Source organism: Microplitis demolitor, chromosome 8, assembly GCF_026212275.2.
Source record: "Microplitis demolitor isolate Queensland-Clemson2020A chromosome 8, iyMicDemo2.1a, whole genome shotgun sequence".
NCBI classification, from domain to species: domain Eukaryota; kingdom Metazoa; phylum Arthropoda; class Insecta; order Hymenoptera; family Braconidae; genus Microplitis; species Microplitis demolitor.
Genome location: NC_068552.1, coordinates 16,046,310 through 16,068,848, shown reverse-complemented (window position 1 = coordinate 16,068,848; position 22,539 = coordinate 16,046,310). Strand labels below are relative to the sequence as shown.

Sequence of the window (22,539 nt, the reverse complement as noted above, 5' to 3'; positions counted from 1 at the left end):
CTCACTCTACTATCATGAAATTCAAGTAATTCAAATATTTAAACTTCGCGCTCAAAGTAAAAAATGCGCGCGCATTTAAATTAAAAAAAAATGTGGTAAGATGCAAGATGTTTACATCGAAATTTTTCACGTGTAAGATCACAATGAAGTAAAATATTTATTTCTTAATTAAACAGATTTATTGATTACACGTCAATAATAAGTAATTAATAAAAACACAAATAAGTTAATAAACTAAATAAATACATAAATTAGTCGTCGATTCTATAAACTAGTAGTTTTTTATATTTTTAATACTGTTGTAGGTTAGTCATAGTGATTATAAAAATATTGATCAGTATTTTATTTTCTAATTAAATAGTTAGGTAATTAATAAGTTGTAAAAAAATGGATAAAGAAAAAAAAAGTCTAGATAAATCACTACCTAGTACATCTTCAAGTCCATCATTATCAACTAATCGTTTGATGTCATTCCTTGGACCACGTAATTTATTACTTGAGGGTAAAGGTAATATTAAATTACAACGTGGTGCTATCAATAAAAATGTTCCTAAACCAAACTTAAATGTTCAACGTAATAAAAGAGCTGAGTAAGTTTATCTTTTTTATTTAAGAAATTGGTTTTAAATTTATTTATCTTGTTGATTATTTGGTTTGTTTAAATTAGGGATGGTACAGTAGTACCAAGTGAACCTGCCAAAGCAAAAGGTAGAGGTAGAGGTAGAGGACGAGGTCAGGGCTCAAATGATCGTGGTAGAGGTCGAGGAAAACCCAACAATATTGTCCAAGTATTTTATTTATTTTATATATATATTTTTATTATAGTTGTAATTTATCAATTAAATTCTTATATAAATATTTGTTTTTTCAGTCTACTGGAATATTTTCAGAAGGGATACATATTGATCCACGTTCTGCTGGAAGATATAGCTCTGGTGGTGGAGGTGGTGGCGGTGGAGGAGGAGGAGGAGGAGGAGGTGGTGGTAGTAGAGAACACATAGAAAAACCTTTACTTAAACTGGATTATGTATATGATAAAGAAGCTGAAGAAAAAACTTTGGATTTACTTTTAAAAGATGATTTTATTGATGACGGTGACGATGATATTCGTATGGAAGATGCACCAATTGCATTACCATTAATTAAAGGTTTGTATGTCTCAGCCTTTTAAATACTAGCTGAATATTTTTATTTTTTTTATTTAAATGCCACAAAAATTTTTAGTTTTTTTCTATAGATGATTTATCAATAAAACTTATTTTTTATGCTTGTAATTATTGATAAATTATAAGTGTTAGAAAACAAAAAATACGTGAATTTTCAACCCTCTTTACTTTCCGGTTAAAATAAGTCAGTAAGAAAAATGTTTAATTATCTGCTCTAAAATAATTATATCAATAAGATATAAAGGGGGCTAACAATCAGGTACTCAATTCTACTAATGATTTATTTATGTATGTTTTAATAGATAGAAAAGCAATTCAGTCAGTGAAGAAAATAAAAACAGAAATAAAAACCGAAGTAGAAAGTGAGGATGAAGATAAAAACTTCATGAACCCGATGGCTATTGATAATGAACCTGAAGAAGAAAGAGACATTAAACCAACGATATTAGAAAACGGTGTTGCTGTACCACCGCCTGAATTAAAAGCAAAACCTGCTAAAAAACTAATTCCACCGCCGGACGGTGACACAAATCAAGCTACAGTACAGCAAATTATTGATAAAAACGGATTCATCATGTTAAGAGTGCGTTCCATTATTTTTTAGCAAAACACTTGATTGAGAAAAAAATTATTAATTTTTTATTTTTAGTTTCCAGACTGTCTGCCGGGATTCCCTAGCAATGATGACGATATCGGTGGTCCATCAACTCAAGCACCCAAAACTAAGGCTGTCACCAGTGGTGCCAGCGGATCAGCGGATAAAATTGATGAAGCAAACTTTTGTACTCTGAAAGATTTGAAACCTGGTCCAATAGGTAAATTGCAAATACTTAGATCAGGAAAAGCTAGACTTATACTCGGTGAGAACAATCTAGTCGTTGATGTTGGGTCACATATTGGTTTCAGACAGGTAATTATTATTAATTGTATTTATAAATTCACTTAAGTCCGTCATAATTGATATATAGTTAATATTCAAGTGATTTCAAACTTTTTAAATAAATTGTTTTACTGATAGTTATTTAAAGCAATTAATAATTGATCAAGTTATTAATTAAAATAAATTTTAAGTATCATCAACAATCATACAGTAATAATTTTTAATTATTAGCTCCATTATCGCTTATTGAGTATCAATCACTTCATTTTTTATTTTAAAATATTAATAATTATGCTTTGTTGCAGGATGTCATTGCTGCTAAAATCGAAGAAAATAGCAAAGAACTAATAAACTTAGGAGCGGTTAACAGTACACTTATATGTACACCAGACTTTGAAAATATGCTGAATCGACTAAATATTAAAATGTAATTAAAAATGTTGTTTTATAATTTGATATTAATGGATAAATAAAATAAATAATAAATAGTTTTGTTTAAATTCGTGTATTTATGTCATTGAATTCATGAATAGCGTTTAATTAAAACACTAACATTAATTTACAAATATTAATTAAGCATTCAGAAATAATCACGTTTAAATTTCATATAAATACTTGCCATTATATTAATTAATTTTAGAGTTATTATTATTATAATTATAATTTTTTTTTTTTGACATACATTACACGCTAAATTATGTACTGATTAAAGTAAACGTTAGTAATATCCACTGAATGATTATTTTACTGATCGCTGAGAACCGTAAGTGGATCAAATTGATAGTAATCCACAATTCTTAAAACTAAAACATCAAATGTTGAAAATATTTTCACTCAACGCACACCAGTCAAGTGACACAACTTTAAAATATTCTCATTCTATTGTAAGTATTTAATAATTATAAAAAAAACGAAAAAAAAAATTGTTATTTTTTAAAATATTCAGTCACTTCGTTCGATACTATGTCCTTTCTTCATTGATTTAAGCGCTTTTTCCCGGAGTTTTTTTTCAAGTTCCTCGGTGTTGCCTTCACTCACATCTGATTCTTCAGAATCAGCAACTTTTTTTTTTTTATGCTTACGATGTTTCTTGTGCTTCTTATGCTTTTTGTGTTTCTTTTCTTTCTTACGTTTCTTCTCTTCTACTTCACTCTCCTGTAAAAAAAAAGATAATTACATAAAGTAATGAAACAATTTTAATGAAAATTAAAATACATCGAAAGCTTAAAACACTTTGAAGTTCTTTCATTAATATTTTATCAATTGAAATGATTAATTACTAATTTAAATTGAAAATTATACAAACTCATTTGGATGGTAATTAATTTAAATTTTATAGCAACTTAAATATGCAGTGTTCATTAAATATAAACTAATAATTCGATTCGTTCCAATACACTTTTTTCAATTTAAAACCACTGGAGATCTAGTTTGGTTTTACCCCCCTCCCTCTTGTCCCTATTTCTTTTTAAATGAAGAAAAAAAAACCTAGACTATCAATTTTCACGACCATGATCCCATAAATATAAAAATAGAGGACAATAAAATTTACCTCTGATTCGCTTGTGCTGGTTTTAGCTCTCTTCTTACGTTTCTTCTTGACCTTCTCATCATCAGAACTATCATCTTTACGTTTTTTCTTCAACTCTTTCTCAACTTCTTCGTCATCAGAACTAGAATCTTTCCTTGACTTTTTAACTTTAACTGGCCGTTCATCATCACTTGCAACTGGGTCTTTTAGAGTCTTTCTTATGCGTGATTTTTCTCCATCCGACGAACTGTCACGTCGTTTCCGCGATTTCTTAGGCTCATCATCCGAACTAGAATCCTTTTTAGATTTTCTTGATCGTGATTTATCATCATCACGACTGTACTTCTTAGACTTCGGTTCATCCTCTTCAGACGAGGATTCTTTTCTTGTACGTTTAGATTTTTTAACTTCCTCTTCAATATCCTTACGTGATCTTCTACGTAAATCAGTCTCACTAACATCCCGTTTTTTATTCAACTCTTTACTGCGTTCCTTAAGACGCTCGTCAATTAATTCAGCGCGTGTTGTTATTTCCTTTATACGTTTCAATTGATCAGAATGTTTTGTACGTTCGTCATCAGACTCGGAGCTGCTGTCAGCTTTGTCAGCTTTTTCTTCTTCAATCGAACTCTTTCTCGATTTTCTAGACTTGTCATTTTTACGCTGCTTCGCTCTTACATCTTCTTCACTATCTTCGGAATCTGACGAATGCTCTATTTTATCTTTACGCGTTTTCTTAATTATTTCCATTGATTTTTTAGTATTAACTACTTCCAGAACTTTTATCGCTGGTTTTTTATTATCTTCCGCCGGCAATTTTATTGATTTAAATGACGACCGATCGTCTTTCTTTAATTGGAATACCTCAGTCGGTGGCATCGTTATTGATTTCAATGCATCATCTTTGTTGTCTCTATAATTTAAAATAAAATAAAATTATAAATATTCAAGATTCAAACAAAATATCAACTGTTATTATTTCTTCAATATAATTACAAATGATACTTACTTGGGAGCTGCTTTAGGTTTAGCAGAAGCAGCGGCAGCAGCAATGATATCTTCAGTTTTCTTAAAAGGTGACGGTGTGCGTGACAAACTCTTCGAAAACTGAAAAATAAAAATATTTTAAGTAAGATAAATTTTTATACTCAAATATTAAAATGAATATAACTTTAATTTAATTTACCCTGTGACGTGAAAGAGGTAATGATGTAGCAGAAAGTTTTTTAGGTGAAACATTGACTTCAGGTTTCTTGGCCGGAATAGTGGCAGGAACAGCTGCAGGAATAGGTTCAAATTTCTTGAGAGTTTCTTTTTCCTGACGTTTAGCAGCTTCTTCTTTAGCCACACGTTCCTTTTCCCGTCGTATCAATTCTTCAGCTTGTTCGCGTTCACGCTGCTCACATTCTCGTTGTTCGCGTTCACGTTGCTCACGTTCTCGTTGCTCGCGTTCACGTTTTTCCTGTGACAATTTAAGTTCTGTCGATTTCCTAAAAAAATTAAATAATAATTAATAATCACAAAAATTTATAGACAATTGATTTTATTCGATTAAAATAATATATACCTAGCTTGCTCATCATCAGAAGAACTACTATCACTACTGTCAGAGCTACTAGACTTAGAACGTCCATTACGAATTTCTTTTCGTGTAGTAGAATCACTGGCAACCTTGGGCTTTTCATCAACAGCTTTCTTCTCCTTGGGCTTCTCCTTCACCAGATCCTTGGTACGATCGGGAGACACCTTCTTGTTGTCCTTCAAGTGGTCCAGCGACGAGCGTACGTCTTTGGATTTCGATCTCCTGTCCCTATCCCGACGATCCCTCGAACGATCTCTCCTCGTAGATCTGTCACGTGAAGAAGACCTATCATACCTATTGGATCTATCGCGAATATCTGGTGAACGTCTGCTGTTGCGGCGTTCGTGTGATCTACGATGATCGTGACGCTCCGATGACCTGCGACGACGATCTGGAGAACGTCTGCGTCGATTGGGACTGGGACTTCGCCGGCGATATCTCATAGGACTTCTACGTGGTGGACTTCTATTTAAAATAATAAACAAAATAGAATATTATAATTGTTATTAGATACATTATTTTTATTGATATTATAATTTACCTTCGCCAATCAGGCGCACGCCGTGACGATGGCGGTCTCATGTTACGACCGCCGCTATATCTATCCATGCGATCACGATCTCTGTCATGATCCCTTCGTCGATCTCGATCACGATCCATTGAACGTCTAATAATATATTAACAAATAAACAAATAAATTACATTTTATTTAATTCAATTTAATTTAATAGTAACATTAATAAATTACCTGCGATTGCGATCGCGTGATCGGTCTCGTGATCTGTCACGATCTCTCGACCTGTCACGATCTTTCCTCGGTGAAATACTGCGTCTCTTGGTACCGGATTTTCTCTCGCGACTTGAATCACTATCACTGCCGCTATCATCTTTATTTGTTTTGCGATACGATCTTTTGGCCTGAACCCCGTCTTTCTTCTTACGAATTTCAAAATCATTTTTATCTTTACCACCGCGTTTATCGTCACCACTGTCAGAGCTGCTGCTCGAACTGGCGTTTCGTTTTTTATGATCTTTCCTTTTGTCCGGTGATTTAGATCTTGATTTAGACGAACCCGAGTCACTTGAATCGGATCGCGACTTGCGACTTTTGCTACGATCTACACTCTTGGATCGTGATTTTTTAGATCGCGATCGCGACTTGCTGCGTGAATTACGCGAACGTGATTTTGACCTCCTTGACTTTGAGCGATCACCGGAACGTGATTTAGAACGCCGTGATTTTGATTTAGATCTTGATCTACGAGATCGTGATTTAGAACGGGATCTACGTGATCTCGACACTGGTGACCGTGATCTACGGCTACTTTTAGTTGTTGCCGTTGTCGGTGTAATTGTCGTTGTTGTTGATGTTACTGTAGCTGTCGTTGGTGATTTTGAACGTGATTTCTTTTTATCATTTTCCGGTGACACCGAACGATTTTTCTTTTTACCATCAGCTATACTCATTAATTTTGCTTGTAATCGCGATATTGCAACAGCTGCTTCTCTATAATTATAATTTAAATTAATCAATAAATATAATAATTCATTTTCACATTTAAATTAAATTTAATCAATTAAATACTTACGGTTTTGTTTTAATAGGCATAAGAGGAATTGCATTTTCCGGTTGAGGTGAATCTTCTTTGTCAACTTTAACATCTGTTACATCTTTGCCATTATCTTTAGACACTGATTTACTTGGCGATTTTGAATTCGATTTGTGTTTACGAGTTGAACGATCGCGATCACGATGTTTGTCTCTTGATCGACTTCTTTTGTTTCTAAAAAATTATAAATAAAATCAAAATCTTATTATCTTAAAAATTTATCTCATTATTTTATCAATTCATATCATATTTATTAACATACGTAGCTATTTAAAAATATACAACATACCTATCTCTGTCGCGCTCACGACTGCGATCTCTTTTACGATCTTTTGAACTGCCACGTTCTTTTTCTTCTTTCTTTATTTTATCCGCATCATCCTTCTCCTTCTCCTTTTCTTTCTCCTTCTCAGCTATTGACGCCTGCAGTTTTTCTTGCTCCTCCTACCGAAAAAAGTATTCATAAGCGACAATTTTATTACACAATTTAATAAAATAAAAAAAGGTATAGAAGCCACAAGTCAAGTGAAAGTAAAATAATAAAATATTAAAATTATAAATAATTAACCATTAGCTCAACTTACCAAACGTTTTTTAATCTGATCTTTTTTCTGCTGCAAGAAAGCTTCGGGTATACCCGTAACACTTTCTTGCGCTGAAACCAACAAATCCCACAGCTCGCCCATAAACGAGCGTGCGTTTTTAGCATTCAGAAAACCCGTTAAATTAATCTGCATTTTTCGTGGATCCGGAAACTAAATGAAAATAAATTAAATTTTTCTTTTATACCCAACTCACTGTTTAATTTTAATAAAATTAACTTAATAACTAAATAAATAATATACGTCATAATAATAATTAACAACAAATATTAATTAATAATTCCTCAATCAACTGCTTTTCCCCCTCGAAAAAGCAGATTCATATTTTATTTATATATTTTATCTTACCACCCTTCATCGCCTATATCAACCAAAAAAATATATCAATGTTATGCTGGAATAAAATATATATACATTTATAAAATTATATCTGACAAATAATGCGTAGACCTAGATACCTCTCATAGTGAAACAGACATCAATCTAGAACATTATTACATTAAAAAAAGCTGTAATTAAATATTAAACATAAGATAATAATAATAATTGTTACATAAACATGATTAAATCCATAATTTATATCCGTAGGTACGCGTAATCACCAACCTGTCACATCAATGAGACAGAGAGCATCTATTGCCATGTGATACATGTGCCCAGCTCGTAAATAACACACATTTGATTGATACCTCCAAGAGTGTTGACTCAAGTCCCAGGATAAGGTGTCCATTCCTCTCGATGACAGACCCAAGGTATCACCAGCAGCATGATGTTGAGCAGCAATAGGATTTGAACTGGGGTCCAGCTGTGGTTGTACTCCAAATGACTTGGGGATGTCCTGATGGTATTTTATCTGCACTGCAGACATATTATATGCCTGCTGTCCGTGACAGCGGAGATTTATCACCGACATCTTAAGATGTCAGTGATGATGATCAGCTGCAGGAATGCCTAGTACTTAGGCACGATGATTCAGCATTGGCATGAAGACTGGACTGATGATGATGTCTGATGTCCATGATTGTCTGGTTCTGAAGATGCTGTTGTTGTTGTTACTGCAACTGCTGGTGCTGTTGGTGATGATGATGCTGTCGATTACAGTTGATCTGGTAGGAAGAGCTGATGACAAGTGTCTGCGATGATTATAAAGCCGGCTGACTGATTGATTGATTGAATAATGCCAAGACGACGAAGAGGAGGAAGAAGAAGTTTGAAGACGGAGTAGAGTCAGATGGGCGTGTACTTCCGAATGCCATTTGGACAAATCGGTTGATAGAGCCCCACCAATCGGTCTCGCTCTGTCTTTCTCTCTTTCTTTTCTACTTATACTAACGGGGAATTCAAAGACATGTGATAAGACATTAAAAAATAATATACAAGTAGATTTACATTGTTATTAATTCTTGCATTATAATTTTGTATTGTATGAAAATTTTTTAAATAACTTAATCGCAGTTAAAACCACGAATTAAATTACAATTAATATAAATTATTGTTAATGTTAACGTAAGTTAACGAAAGCACAACAGACTGACAACACTAGTCTCAATGTTTTCTTTTTTTAGATGAAAAAAAAATAAAAATGAAAAAAAAAAAAGGTAAATATCTAAAGATCCGATGTTTCGCAACACCGTAATTTATAAATGCTGACATGATAATTTGTGCTGAAATAATATTTAATTTGCATTCTTTTTTATTCTAAATTTATTTTTTTTTTCTGTTTCCTAAGATGAGGGGAAAAAGCCTAGTGAGAGTATGTTTTAATTGGCTTGGTATGATGAATTATTAATGCTATCTAAGTTTTTAAATTCTATTAATGTTATTAATTACTGATAGATAAACTAATTAATTAACGAAAATTGTAGTATCGAGCCTTACCTGATCCTCTAATTGGTTATAGACAAATTCGATGACTACGTCGTCCTCAATACCCAGTATCTGAGTAATTTTAGTAGTTATCCATGGCTTGATGACATCAAGCTTCACCTTCTTCATGTCCACCTTTTTTAAAATATTCATCAATTAAAACACATGAATAATTATGACCCGATTTTAATAAACAATTAAAAATTTTATGATTTACTTTTTTTTCAACAAATCAATTACAGAAAAAAAAAAAAAAAAATACTAAAAATATGCACATTTAAAAAACACAAAAAACTGTAGGTGTAATTTTTTCAAATACTTTTTAAAAATAATTTATTGCATTTAAAAAAAATCTAAAAATTATTAGACGCCGACAATTTGCGATGAGTGTGAATTTAGCAGACATCAGACAATTTTAAAATTATAAATAAATGGAGTAAATAATTAAAAAAATATTTATAAAAAAACTTATTAATTTTTCAATTTTTTAAATGCGCATTTTTTAAAAATTTATTTTTATTAATTATTTACTTTATTTATTAATAATTTAAAATTTGCCTGACGTCTGCTACATTCACACTCCTCGAAAATAGCCGGCGTTTAATAATTTTTGGATTATTTTCCAAAATGATAAACTATAAAAAAAAAGAAAAAAAAAAACATTTAAAAAAATCCATCTATAGTTTTTTGAGTTTTCTAAATGTGTATTTTTTTTTTTTTAATGATTCGTTGAAAAAAAATCCGAAAATCGTTGATTGTAAATTTCAGGATCATCGGCTAACTTCAGTATCATAAATAATTAACAATTGTTACTGAGCTGATAAATAAGTGATTAAATACCTTTTGCGTTAATGAGTCCACGAATTTCATCTGCTTCAATAACTTCTTCTCCTTGTCACTGAACCGCGTGTCCTGCGATGCAGTTGTACCCTATTAGTTATTATTTAATATATCACCGTACAAATTATAATTAACAAATAAAACGAATAAGACTGGTAAATACGTATGAACATACGCAACATGTCTTGATGATAAAAATAAAAAGTAAATAATTAGCGGGGATACAAATATCATCTTAAATATTAAGTAATTAGTAATAAATCGTGATAAAAAACTTAATAAAAAGTTTTACCGTGTACATCATCTTGAATGGTAATTATTGGATCTAAAATACCCCAAAATCCCGATGCCACAACACCACAACCACACGAGATGTTTACTCAGCTAAAAAAAATCAACGTTTGTTAACGATTTAGTCGCTACTTAAAAACAATATTACGCGGGATTTTAATTGATAATCCAGATGGATTATTCAAGGGATTTATGTATGATTAATTATTATCATATTTATGATTTAATTCGTCAGTAGACGCACACACGTATACGACACAAAAAATTTACAGAATCAATTGTCTCAACATGGCGCCGGCATCGTGGACAGGAGACTCAAGTAAAGCCGAAATATATTTCAAGATGTCGCTGCTTGTTAAATGTTTGGCGGCATTATTATTTTATTACAAAATTTCCTATGAAGTTAGCAGACAATTGAGAATTTTCAAATTTTTTTTTTAAACAAATCAGCTACGAAAAAAAAAAAAAAAAAAAAAAAATTATGAAAGAGATTGCAGTCACTACGAGACAGATTGCAGGCACGGGACTACGGTCCATATATACATACGTATTAAATCGACACTTATCATGAAAACATCATTGGGTGATAATTAAAATGTCCAACACAAATATTATATTTAAAAGTTAATTAAAAGATTAATTTTTTTTATTATATTAAATTACAAATTAATTAATAATGTATATCTAATATTTCATTCAACATACGTCAGCATTCAATGATCAATTACATTAAAAATATATTTACATTAGCATGTGCGAAAATAATTTTAAAAAATAAATATTAATTATTTACAATTTTAGTTAAGTTAATTTATTATTATAATTACTTATTCCCCGAAAATGTAATATCAGAAAGAAGTAAAACGTTATTTGGCAGCGGCCCTGGTAAAGGACTGAGAAGTGTAAAAGTTCGTCTTCCAACGTCCACATTTGTTCTAAAAAAAAAAAAAAAAATTATCATCAATAACCTTCTCGATCCTGATGCCCCATATAGGGGACAATTTTGCCAGGCTCAGCAACTAGCAGCTGTTTGCTGAACCATTAAAATAATTATTGCTACAGCTTTAAAAACTATAAAAAATTTTTTTACTTCTTAAAAGGTCTATAAGGATAAAAAATTATTCAAATAGCAAACAAAATGATGCCTCGGGACTGAGGAGAATAAGCTAAGAGACCCTGTTCCCGATCAGGGAACTAGTACCCGATCACTCATGTATTGTATATCTATTTTTACTATATATAAATATACAAATACAGGGAGTGATCGAGTACTAGTTCCCTGATCGGGTACTAGGTCGGAGAGCTGGTGACCCATTTTAATGAAGAGTTTGATTCATTTTGAAATTTTGCACGTTAATACTTTTAGGATAAATAAATAATAAATCGTATGTTTGGCTGGTCGTTTTTGTACAGAAGATACTGCGCATAGCGCAAATTTGCAAAACAATATATGCCAGAAAAATTGTTTGATTCACGATCATTGTACAATTAAATGAAATTTAGGTAAATTTTGAAGACATAAATGAAAAAGCTAGACACTTTTGGAAGTGTAAACTTAGAACTAAACCACCGAAAAGTTGTATTTTTATATAATAAAAATGAAGTGTTTGATTTAAGCTGAAATTTTAATTATATTTATTTAAAAATACTCGAAAAAAATTCACTAGATCGTTTACATTACTGGTAAATTGGAAAAAAAATAAATAGAGCGTTTAAAAAATAAAATACTTACATGCAAACAAAACCAGCTATATTCGTTTGCACGATATCGTCTTTTGCAGGATCAGCTAGTGAAATAGACAGCATGTGGTGCTTTAAATTAGGTCCAGGTGTCACAGGAATTAATTTAATGGCTTTACTTTTAGACGTTACTGGTACAGTTGAACCACCAGTGGCTGGAGTACCAACGTTAAATATCCTAACGTCACTCCACTTTACATCGAAGGTGTGAGGAGTCAATAATTTTTTAGTGCCATAATAATACTCACTGATCCGCATATTTCTTGATGTTATTCTCTGTGGAGTATCTCTATTAACAACTCCATGGCTTTTAGGCAGTAAAACGACTTTAACAAAGTCTGGGATATCTTTAACTAGCGCGTTATATAATTTTTCATGATCCAAAACAATAATAGCATCAACTTCAAATGCCTGAGCAACATGAGTCAGTATTTTATAACCAGTACCATGTATCCATCCGCAAGTATTTATAATTATTCCCGATGCTTTGTCTTTTTTATTTGTCTCCATACGGTCGGAACAGACCTCAGCGATCCTCGAAACCAGATGATTGTACAACAAAATATTGGAACCAGGCCCTTTATAACCGAAATGAAAAGCAACAGATCCCTGGCTGTTGAACCCATCAATGATATCCGATGGTTTATCAATTGACAGCGCTCCGATTATACCCGGAATTGTTATCTGTCCTTGACCAACATCCAGGTCAACATAAATGGGTTTTCTTCCCATCCTTGCGGCGTAATTCAATAAAATTTTAGTTAAAGTTGATTTACCCACATCCATTGGTCCAGCAATCATGATAATTGGTCCAGCAGTATTATTTTTTTCAGCGGATTCCCGCATTCGTTCCATGGCGGCATGACAGTTTAAATAAAGACCCATTGGAGTTTGTTTCGCTACTTCTGGAATTGTGTTTCCAGTCAACTCAATTGTACACCCTTGCCATGTAAACACACCAATTTTAAATCCAAAACCAAACTCATATTTTCTTCCCTTTATTAATTCTGCTCCGAATACTTCAGCTAATCCATTCTTGAGCTAAATTTATAAAAACCAATACATGATTACATGAAAAATAATTTTTTAAAATAAATATATTAATTTATCTGAATAAAATTACCTCTAGTATTACTTTTTCATTTTTTTGTTTAACCTCAAAACGTAATTCACTTTCGGGATCTAAATTAAATATCTGGCATCCTTTATCGTCACTCATTTTTGGTAAAATTTAAATAAATCCCTCGTTAAAGTTTAAAATTTTTCAAATCATAAATAAGTTATAAAATAAATTTATAAAAAATATTTTTTTTTAAAAGCCAGATATTTTTATATGATTAAATAATGATTGTTGATGTTGATGCATTTTTTTCTACATTTTCTATGATATTATCATTCTCTTACTTATTAATTGAGACCGGGGGCCATTATGCGAGAAAGTGATGAGTGTGAATGTAGCAGACATCAGACAAATTTAAAATTATTAATAGAGTAAATAATTAATATAATAAAGTTTTTAAACAATGCGCACTTGAAAAATTTTTAAATTAATTAGTACATTTTTTATAAATATTATTTTATTAATTATTGACTCCATTTATTTAAAACTTTAAATTTGTCTGACATCTGTTATATTCACACTCATTAGAAATTGATGTTACCGCTTCTTCTCAATTCAAAACTTCTTTCAGCCAATCAGTGATCAGAATTAAATTCAAAATATTTTCAACGGTTCAAAGAATGTGCTTACATTACTATGTATAACCTTCATTTTCTGTTTACTCCAGTTTATTTGAAATTATTTTTTTTTACTCATCTTTTAAATTTTATTTAAATGTCATCCATTGACAATAATTATTATTATAAAATATTGTAATCAGTATTAAGTAAAAAAATGTGGACCAAAATTTCATCTGGGTTCGATGCTGAAGACGAAACAATAAATTTTGGTACCCGTAATTTCGCCGAAACCGCAGGATCCATCTACGAGACCTGGACACTTGCAGTAATTCAACCGGACATTGAAGTTGTAAAGGATCCTAAAGTAGCGGCAGCTATTTTCTACACAAGACTTTGCGTAAGTGTTGATAATTCTATAACAATATTCGATGATTTGTCGTGCAATAACGTGCTGTCAAGTATTGGCTTCGATTCATCAGTCACCAGTTACTGTCTGTCAAAAGACAGCAAGTTTTTATTCGTATCCGTCGAACCAGCAGAGCTCCACTGCTTCAATCTCACGGAAACTGGCCAGCAAATATTTTGTCTTGATCTTCACCGACACTTTAAATGCAACCGTATTATAAAAGTATGTCTAGAAGAACAAAACGATAACGTAAATGTTATTATTGTTACTTCTGTAGGTAAAATTTATCGAATAAATAATTTTAATCAAGCTGACGTAGTTAGCGATGGAGATATTGATAAATTTATCAAGACGATCATAGTATTGCCGCAACAGACATCAAGAATTGAGTACGCAGCTTTCAGAGAATCAAATGAATCATCAGTAAAGTCATTGGTAACTTTAGGTGATGATGTCTATTTATTTCCAAAAGGTGTTTCCTGTCCATTAAAATCTTTGCCTTATCAGTACATCAAAGCGCAATTTTTCGATAATTACAGCGGGATGATTTGTCTGCGTGCCGATAAAAGTCTTAGTGTCGTTCATCTGAAGACACTCATTGGTAAAAAAGTATGGAGTGGACCAGTCGTTGACTTTGTAACTCTGCAAGAAACAGACAGTAATCACATGCTTGTTCTGATGGACTCTGAACCTTCAGCAACACTGACATCACTTCATCTGATGTCTTTTCCAGATTTTCAAATTATTTTTACCATGACTGTACCGCGGACAACTTACCTGATTGATATCATCGGTGGTAAATCAATAGACAGTTTAATTATCATTGAGGGTATAAAAAATTCAAGCAACCTGGTCAGTAGTATTCGTGTAAAAGCTATTGGAGAAAGTCTGCCAGAGTATCGTCTCCAAAGACTACTGAAACAGCAACGGTTCGATGAAGCACGAGAATTCGCACGTAAATTTAAATTAAACTGCGAGTGTATATTCCAAGCCCAGTTATCTGTTTTAATGAATCAGTTGCGTCCACAGTTAGATCAAAATGATACTGTAGAATTAGATAGTTTTATTTCGATTCTAGATCAAATAAAAGATATCAAATATATTTATGAGTGTTGTAGTAAAGCTCTGACACGTGATTATCAAGACACCAAGCGGCTTTACATCTACACCAAGAAGCGTATTTTTGATTGTATTAATTCGTCATCAACGAAATCTATCAACGAGGACGTTTCTTATCTTCTGCATGAAGTAAGTGACGTATTAAAAAAACTGGAAACTTTTGAATGTATCCAGAGAGTGAGATATAAAAATAATCACGATAAATTACCGGATATAAATGAGTGGAATAAATTTTCACGATCTGATTTACTTCAGGAGTGCATTAAATATTTGTCATTGGGTGAATTGCATGCAGCTGCACTCATATGGACCCGTCACATCTCATCGATAGCACCTAAAATAATAAAAGGAACAGTAGAACATATTCTCGAAATAATACCCGGTCATTTAGGGCCCGATGATCTGTGGCCTTGGTTGCATCAATTTGTACCTTCCGTAACATCTTTTATACCCAGTTCATTACCTGAAATTATTCAATGGGGTTACAAGAAGACCAAGTCGCTAGAAAAGTCTCATCGTGACCAATGGCCTTCCATTGGATTGCAGTTCACAGAAGGACTCGTTGATTTATTGCGTTTTGAAGAGTACAAAGTTTGTTTTCAGCTTCATCAGCAATACACAAATAAAAATTCGCAGTTTCACCGACTGATGACTTTGATGCAAGCGGTCTCCGATCTACTAGATCTCAAGACACACTACAAAGTTGTACTGCCTCTCAATACTTATCTGAGTAATCCAATAGACGTTATCACTCTGCTACTCAATAAAATTCACATTGATGAGATTCCCGGATTGATTAATAATTTTCTAAATCAATACATGGTCAATCATTCGTTGAAGAATGATGAAATACTGTCAACGTATATCCAGAACACTCTGAAGAATTCAAAACAATGGTGGATCGGTGATAAAGCGCCATGGGATAAACGGCTCGCTGTTGTTATTAATTATATTCATAATATACAGAATCGATTACAACAGACACTGGAAGTATTGAAAAAAGCACCGGTACCTTGGAGTGATGCTTTGACAGCACTTGCTGACCAGTCTTATACTTACAATCATCCACTGGTATCGGATATTTTCACTGAAAGCAACAACGTTACAATTAAATTAATTCTTAAGAAATATGGATTCGCTCATATAGGCTGTAATTATAATTTATATAATAATATTATTAAGCAAAACCGCGCGAGTATGATTGAAGATTTGTTCGAGTTGACAAAAACAGACAACGATTTGAGGCAAAAAGTTATTTTTAATTGTCTTAATTATCACTTGAGTCGCGGTAATATTGAAAGATTTATGGAAATAATTGATGGATTGGATGATGATTTATTGCTAAACTGCTGTAAAGACATAGTCGATATGGTTAAAGTTAAATTAAATTTGAATAAGGTTGATAAATCATTAGAACATTATATGGAAGTACTAAATACTTTGGAAAATAAATTTAAAGAAGTGTTAATCGTCACTATGAAGAGTAAGTTAATTGAATTAGATGATTCTTATCAAACGTTGAAGATATTGAAAAATATTTATCGGCTGTATAAAGAGTTTGACATTAATATTAATCAGCAAGACTATTGTTTGCGGAAAGAAAAAATAATACGCAATTACATAAAATTAATTGTTAGTTCGTACGAAGAAGACAGAGTGGATTGGGTAAATATTTGCAGGTGTGTTGAAAGAGTAAGTAGTTTACTGGAGCTGCCGAAGTTCTTTGGACTCTATGAAGTCCTTCAGCAGACATCTCCTTCACAGACTCTGAAAAATTATATCATCGATCGGCTGAATAATGCATCAGTTTCTCCCGATCCTGATGAAAATGAATACATAATTAGAATCTGCTCGAAATTATTGATTAATCTCGATGATAATTCTCAGCTGGCTATTTGTTTAAAAAATTCATGCTCGTCAACTCTGATTCACACGACAGAAAAAATAAATAATTTAATGGAAAATTTATATCTAGCGAATCGTATCGATGCTTACAATGAAGCAGTTGGTGCTGAAAAAATAGAAACTGGTTTACAAACTCCGTCATTAAAATTGTATACTATTTATACAGATGCTTCTTTTTCACCGGGAAATATTCTGTTGCCTCTTTTGAAAGACGCCTTTGATATCTGTCGTCATTACAAAAATATTTATGAAAATAATGGTACAAATTCAGATGTAGATCCAGAAGTTATTGGATACTTGACCAAGAGTTTGTTTCATAAAGTTAAAGCTATTCAGAGCGAGCATCATGATTACGCGTTGCTAAAGATATTTTTGATAATCCAGACAGAGTTGTGTTCTTATCAGCCTGCTAGTGAAAAAGCTGTAAATGAAATCCAATCAGTAATGAAACACTGTATTTATATGTTACTAAAAAAACTAATAAGTAACAGATCATTTGATATTCATCTAGGGCTAGCATGTTTATTTTTACTTTCCCAGGAGGATGCTTTTAAAATACTGGTGTCTATTTCAAAATCCTTTCAAACAGATCCATCCCGCGATCGAGTTATTCAGGACTTGGGTTATGAGTACTGTCGTTTAGTTAAAGATGACACTCATGGTGATATATTTTATAGCAAAAGAATTATTCACTGCTGGGCAGAAATACTTGGAAATTATGGTATCTCCGCATCGGAAGTATTACAGAGCAATATTGATGGCAAACGTACCATTATGATGCGAATTATGAAGTCTAAGAAACCGGATGTTATCAGAATACTCGAAGACTTTTGTCATAACTTTGGGTTTGATTTGAAAGACTGTTACTTCATGTACTTGGAAGTTCTGCTGCTGTCTTGGCAACCAAAATACAGTCTTATCACTGGAAAAGATGGAAAGAAAGTTATTAAATTAGACGAAACTGATATAAAAGAACTTGAGAGTGTCTGTAAAAATTTGATGATTAAAATAAAAGAGCTTGATAGCAATAATCCATTTGATATAAAGACTCACTTGGAGAAATTGAAATCACGTGTTAATTTTTATCACTATGAAATATTTATTTTGTTGCTGGATCTTGCCGAAGAAAAAGACTTTGAGTTAAAAAGTTACTTGTGTTTTTTGAAAGATTACATTCGCGCGAGTTCACCAACTGACGTTGAACGTGAAGAATGGTTGAATTATTCACAAGAGGATCAATCATTGCCAGTAATTGCTCAATGGCGGTTTCCATATTTGCCTAAAATATCGCTTTCCAAATTAATACAAATAACACAGGAATTAAATTTGAAAACATATGAAAAGTGGTTAGAAATAGCGCCAGTTCTTAAAATAACTAATTACTGTATAGGTTCATTGGCAGTTAAAGGAGCTGTTGCTGAAGCTTGGCCTCATAATCCCACAAATGCTAATAATCACAAGACTTCTAGTCACAATGAATGGTCAATACATTTACGCAACGGTGCATTACTTCAAGAAATAAAGAAATGCATTAATAATTGCATTCAACAGAAACATGAAATTGGAGCGGCAGCTTGGTATCATGTCGTTAATTACATGCCTCCTGGTGCTGACAGAGTTGCTGCTGCTAGAGAATGTTATTTGTATGCACAGAACTGGCAGCAACAAGCTGATGATCCAATAACTCCAGATGATTCCATGAAATTTAAGGTAATTCTAAAAAATTAATTGTATTAATCACTATAAGGTAAACTCCCCAGTCTACAGCTCCCTTAAAAAACTAATAAATTATTTAATTTTAGCTGCATAAAATAAAGGACAGATATTTCAAGTATACATCGAAGCATATATTGTACACCCATGGATTGGGACAAGATAAGTATTTAAATTTGGTTGAGAATCCAGAAAAGCTAGTTCGAGAGTTGTATAATGATGAGACTATACCAGCTCGTTACAAAGGAGTAATTAAAAACCGACCGGACATAAACTCAGCAGTAACATCATTAGGAAATATATTCACATTGAACTTGATGAAAATACGTCTTGCATTGCTGCATGAATGGCTGCAGCCAGAAGTTTTCGACAACAAGGCAAATGATACCATTAATATGTTCAATGATTTTTCAATTCTGTCAAGCAATGCTGCTTGTGACACTTTTACAACTGATGACAATTTACTGCGAGCTTGCTACCTCGTCGGATCAGATAATTCCGAGAATTACGCAAATTATCTACTCAATATCAGTCTTATAGAGGCTAAAGATGAGGACTATACAAATCTTTATGGACCAGGTATGCGTTTTCGTGCTCTGAGGGTGCTTCAGTCTATCAAGGATGAGTCAGCGCTAGCGGAATACGCAAAACGGGATCCCCAGCGTGTTAATCAGTACATGAAGTCTCTGCAGTATTTAACGGAGTTAGAAAGACTTGGATTGTCTTACAGTATTAGTAATTTTGATTCGTGTTCTAAACAAAAACTTGTACAGATACTGGTTAATAGTCAGTACAGTACACCACGTGCACTAGGACTGATTCCTCAATTGTATCTAGATTACGAAATTGAGGATCACAGTTTTCTCAATACTGCGTTAGAGTACATGGTCAAATACTCACTCGTCCAAGAATTGAAAAAAAATTTATTGAAACTCGGGTCTATTGATTGCATTGTCAACTACTCTGGTTACGTTGCAGCGTGGCAAATAGTAATCAATGACCCTTTTAATAAACTCGATCAAAGTTCTGAAAGTATTGATAACTGTATCGAAGCATTGAGACTATTACACGTTTGTCCGATTATTGATAAACTACAGTTTGGTTCAATTATTAAGTATTGCATTGTGGCTAAGCAGCCTCATTTTGCGGCGGCACTTGTTCCTTTTTTGAGCGGCGATGAAAAAAATACTGTTTTACAGGTATCAATTAATTCAACAATTAAACACTTATATAAATATATACGTGTATATCTATTGAAGTTTGATAATAATACTAAATGATATTTTTTAGGAAATTATACAAAATATAAATTACGATCAAGTGATAAATAAATTATTGGAACTTGCGAGCAAAGGCGTATCAATTGTTTATCAAGTAAGTTAATCATTTAATAGGTAATTTATAAATAATCATATATTAATAATTTCAATTATTTATTTACAGTCTATTATGATGTTGAATGAAGCCAGTGCTAATTTGTCTATTACACAGTAATATTGTAGTATATTTTTGTACATTTTTAAATAAATTTATAGTAAAATTATGATTCCTCAGAAGAAGATTTCACATTATCGTAATTTTCAATTGTCAGAGATTTTTCACGGAGCAATTTTACTTTATATCCTTCATCTTGATTGGTAGCACTCAATACAGTTAAACGTGTTACTAATAAAAAATCAGGGTTACTTGGGCTTGGACCGTGAATATAATCTATTTCATCTTCAAGCCCGATCTAAAATAAATCAATTAAATGTCTATAATAAATCAGTAACTTTAGGACGTACGGGCTCGGTACCGGAGTGCAGACAGGCGTTGGCTGGTTCTTGGTAAAGAAAAAGGTTTTTGATATACTCTCTTATTGACTGCTTCTACTAACTTAATTAAATATTTTTGACTAATTGTCTGTTACCTTATTCCTAATTATTAAAACTATATTCCGTAAAAAAAAATGGACTTTAATTTAATATTTGCTACCGTGCTCGTACATCTTTGAATAAAAATATTTTTTATATTGATGTAATATTTTTTTTTTAAATACCTGGTGACCTTTTTTGAGCACTTTGTAACCATTCACACGTAATTTACTTTCATAGAATGCAGTTTCAGCTTGACTAAAAAATTAAAAATAAATATATCAATAATATGACAAGTAATAATTAGCAGACTAAACATGAAGCATGAATTGGTCTTAAATTAACTTGTTTCTGACTAGCTGCTGACACTGAAACTGTAAGTTTCAATGCATGTAATCATGAAAAATCTAGTGTTTGACTCAGGATAAAACACGATTTCAAACTACGGACGATGTCAATCAACGTCACCCTGGTCTGAAATCGTTTTGTTTCATCCCATGTCACTCAATATACTATATAATTAAAGATCAATAATTATATTAACATTTTAATAAGTAAAAGTACTTACTTGCGTGGTATACCCATCCCAGCTTTAACTACAGCATCAATTCTCATTGAATTCACATTAGCCACCACTATTTTATTATTTCTATTGCCAGCTACCAGTGACGAAATCCCATCATCAACTTCTTCCTCTTCATCGTCACTGTCATCGTCATTTTTCTAATTAAAACAAACAAATAAATATAAATAAAACCAATTATTTTACCATAGATATTTTTAATTAACCAACTAATTAATTACACTAGATTGTTTTTGTCTTTTTGTAGACTTGCACCGTTTGGTTACCAAACAATCAAGGTTATGAGGCACTAATAAATTATTTGAAAATCCTGGTGTTAAAAATTTTGATTTCGTACCACTTAAATTATTAGCATCATCATTGTTGTTGTTGTAAGAAGATAATGATCTAATTGTATGAATAGACTTAATCCTATTTAATTGTTTATTTAATTTTAAAAGTGATAAATAACTTGACGATAACCTTGCAGTTGCCATTTTGGTTTATGAAATTTACGCGCCATGCAATTCACGCACGCGTAAAAAATTTTAAATCAAATTTTTTGTTTCTTAACCAAATTAATTAAAAAACAAAAAAAATATTGTTATTATTTTAGGGAGGGAAATTTTACACTTACTACCTGTTACGAGTTAATGATGTTATTGCAACTATTTTGACAGACATACCTCAATTATTCACAATTACTTTTCTTACTCTAATAGAATAAAAATACTTTTCTTGATACACTTGTATGATAAACAGAAACTGCAACCATATTTTTTTATAAAGAAATAGACAGCTTTCAAAAAAATTGTAATAAATCTATTGCTGAAATCAGTCTCAAATCAAACAGCAAAAATTATAATTTTTAAATTATATTATTCTATACTATCGTTAAGTGCATTCTTAGACAGTGTTCTCGTCATCCCACTTTCAAAAAATATACAATATGACTTTCAACTATCATAACCGTACTAAAATTGTATCAATTAATTAAAAAAAAATTACGTAGGGCCAGTTTTTTAAGCCGGGTTTGAAGACTGGCCCTTACAGTTATTATCAATTAGGAGTTAAACGATATATGCAAAATTTGAAAATTCGAATTTTAAGATTGGCATGAAGATTTTAAAATTTATTTTCTATATTTCATTTAACTCCCAAATGATATCATCTGTAAGCAATTTTTAAAAAAT

General features: G+C 32.0%; 5 protein-coding genes across 7 annotated transcripts; 2 read left to right on the top strand and 3 right to left on the bottom strand.

Moving 5' to 3' along the window:
* The first annotated feature begins 108 nt into the window (after window positions 1-108).
* Window positions 109-2,546, top strand: LOC103573102 (DNA-directed RNA polymerase III subunit RPC4). 2 transcript variants are annotated; one of them, XM_053741167.1, is made up of 7 exons: window positions 109-225; window positions 306-590; window positions 668-788; window positions 872-1,148; window positions 1,469-1,749; window positions 1,816-2,076; window positions 2,352-2,546. In XM_053741167.1, the coding sequence occupies exons 2-7, from the start codon at window positions 388-390 to the stop codon at window positions 2,475-2,477; spliced, it is 1,269 nt and encodes a 422-aa protein (XP_053597142.1). In that variant the 5' UTR covers window positions 109-225; window positions 306-387; the 3' UTR covers window positions 2,478-2,546. The 2 variants fall into 2 exon arrangements, with proteins under 2 accessions (XP_053597142.1, XP_008550213.1); XM_008551991.3 differs by having other exon boundaries at window positions 114-132; window positions 362-590.
* Window positions 2,533-10,667, bottom strand: LOC103573101 (serine/arginine repetitive matrix protein 1). 2 transcript variants are annotated; one of them, XM_008551987.3, is made up of 13 exons: window positions 10,370-10,667; window positions 10,078-10,167; window positions 9,250-9,372; window positions 7,354-7,524; window positions 7,059-7,213; window positions 6,749-6,943; window positions 5,908-6,666; window positions 5,701-5,826; window positions 5,145-5,624; window positions 4,764-5,067; window positions 4,587-4,684; window positions 3,599-4,490; window positions 2,533-3,201 (listed from the first exon to the last, which is right to left on the bottom strand). In XM_008551987.3, exons 1-13 carry the CDS (start codon window positions 10,379-10,381, stop codon window positions 2,989-2,991), a joined length of 3,618 nt encoding a protein of 1,205 aa, XP_008550209.1. In that variant the 5' UTR covers window positions 10,382-10,667; the 3' UTR covers window positions 2,533-2,988. The 2 variants fall into 2 exon arrangements, with proteins under 2 accessions (XP_008550209.1, XP_014299381.1); XM_014443895.2 differs by having other exon boundaries at window positions 10,078-10,149.
* A 353-nt stretch (window positions 10,668-11,020) lies between these two features.
* LOC103573103 (protein CLP1 homolog) lies at window positions 11,021-13,475 on the bottom strand. The gene is made up of 3 exons (XM_008551992.3): window positions 13,232-13,475; window positions 12,101-13,149; window positions 11,021-11,303 (listed from the first exon to the last, which is right to left on the bottom strand). Exons 1-3 carry the CDS (start codon window positions 13,325-13,327, stop codon window positions 11,192-11,194), a joined length of 1,257 nt encoding a protein of 418 aa, XP_008550214.1. The 5' UTR covers window positions 13,328-13,475; the 3' UTR covers window positions 11,021-11,191.
* A 271-nt stretch (window positions 13,476-13,746) lies between these two features.
* Window positions 13,747-20,460, top strand: LOC103573105 (kinetochore-associated protein 1). Its single transcript, XM_008551994.3, has 4 exons — window positions 13,747-18,928; window positions 19,021-20,130; window positions 20,222-20,305; window positions 20,375-20,460. The coding sequence occupies exons 1-4, from the start codon at window positions 14,003-14,005 to the stop codon at window positions 20,423-20,425; spliced, it is 6,171 nt and encodes a 2,056-aa protein (XP_008550216.1). The 5' UTR covers window positions 13,747-14,002; the 3' UTR covers window positions 20,426-20,460.
* LOC103573104 (mitochondrial transcription rescue factor 1) lies at window positions 20,352-21,965 on the bottom strand. Its single transcript, XM_008551993.3, has 4 exons — window positions 21,589-21,965; window positions 21,353-21,507; window positions 20,970-21,042; window positions 20,352-20,663 (listed from the first exon to the last, which is right to left on the bottom strand). The coding sequence occupies exons 1-4, from the start codon at window positions 21,841-21,843 to the stop codon at window positions 20,472-20,474; spliced, it is 675 nt and encodes a 224-aa protein (XP_008550215.1). The 5' UTR covers window positions 21,844-21,965; the 3' UTR covers window positions 20,352-20,471.
* Between the last annotated feature and the right edge of the window lie 574 nt (window positions 21,966-22,539).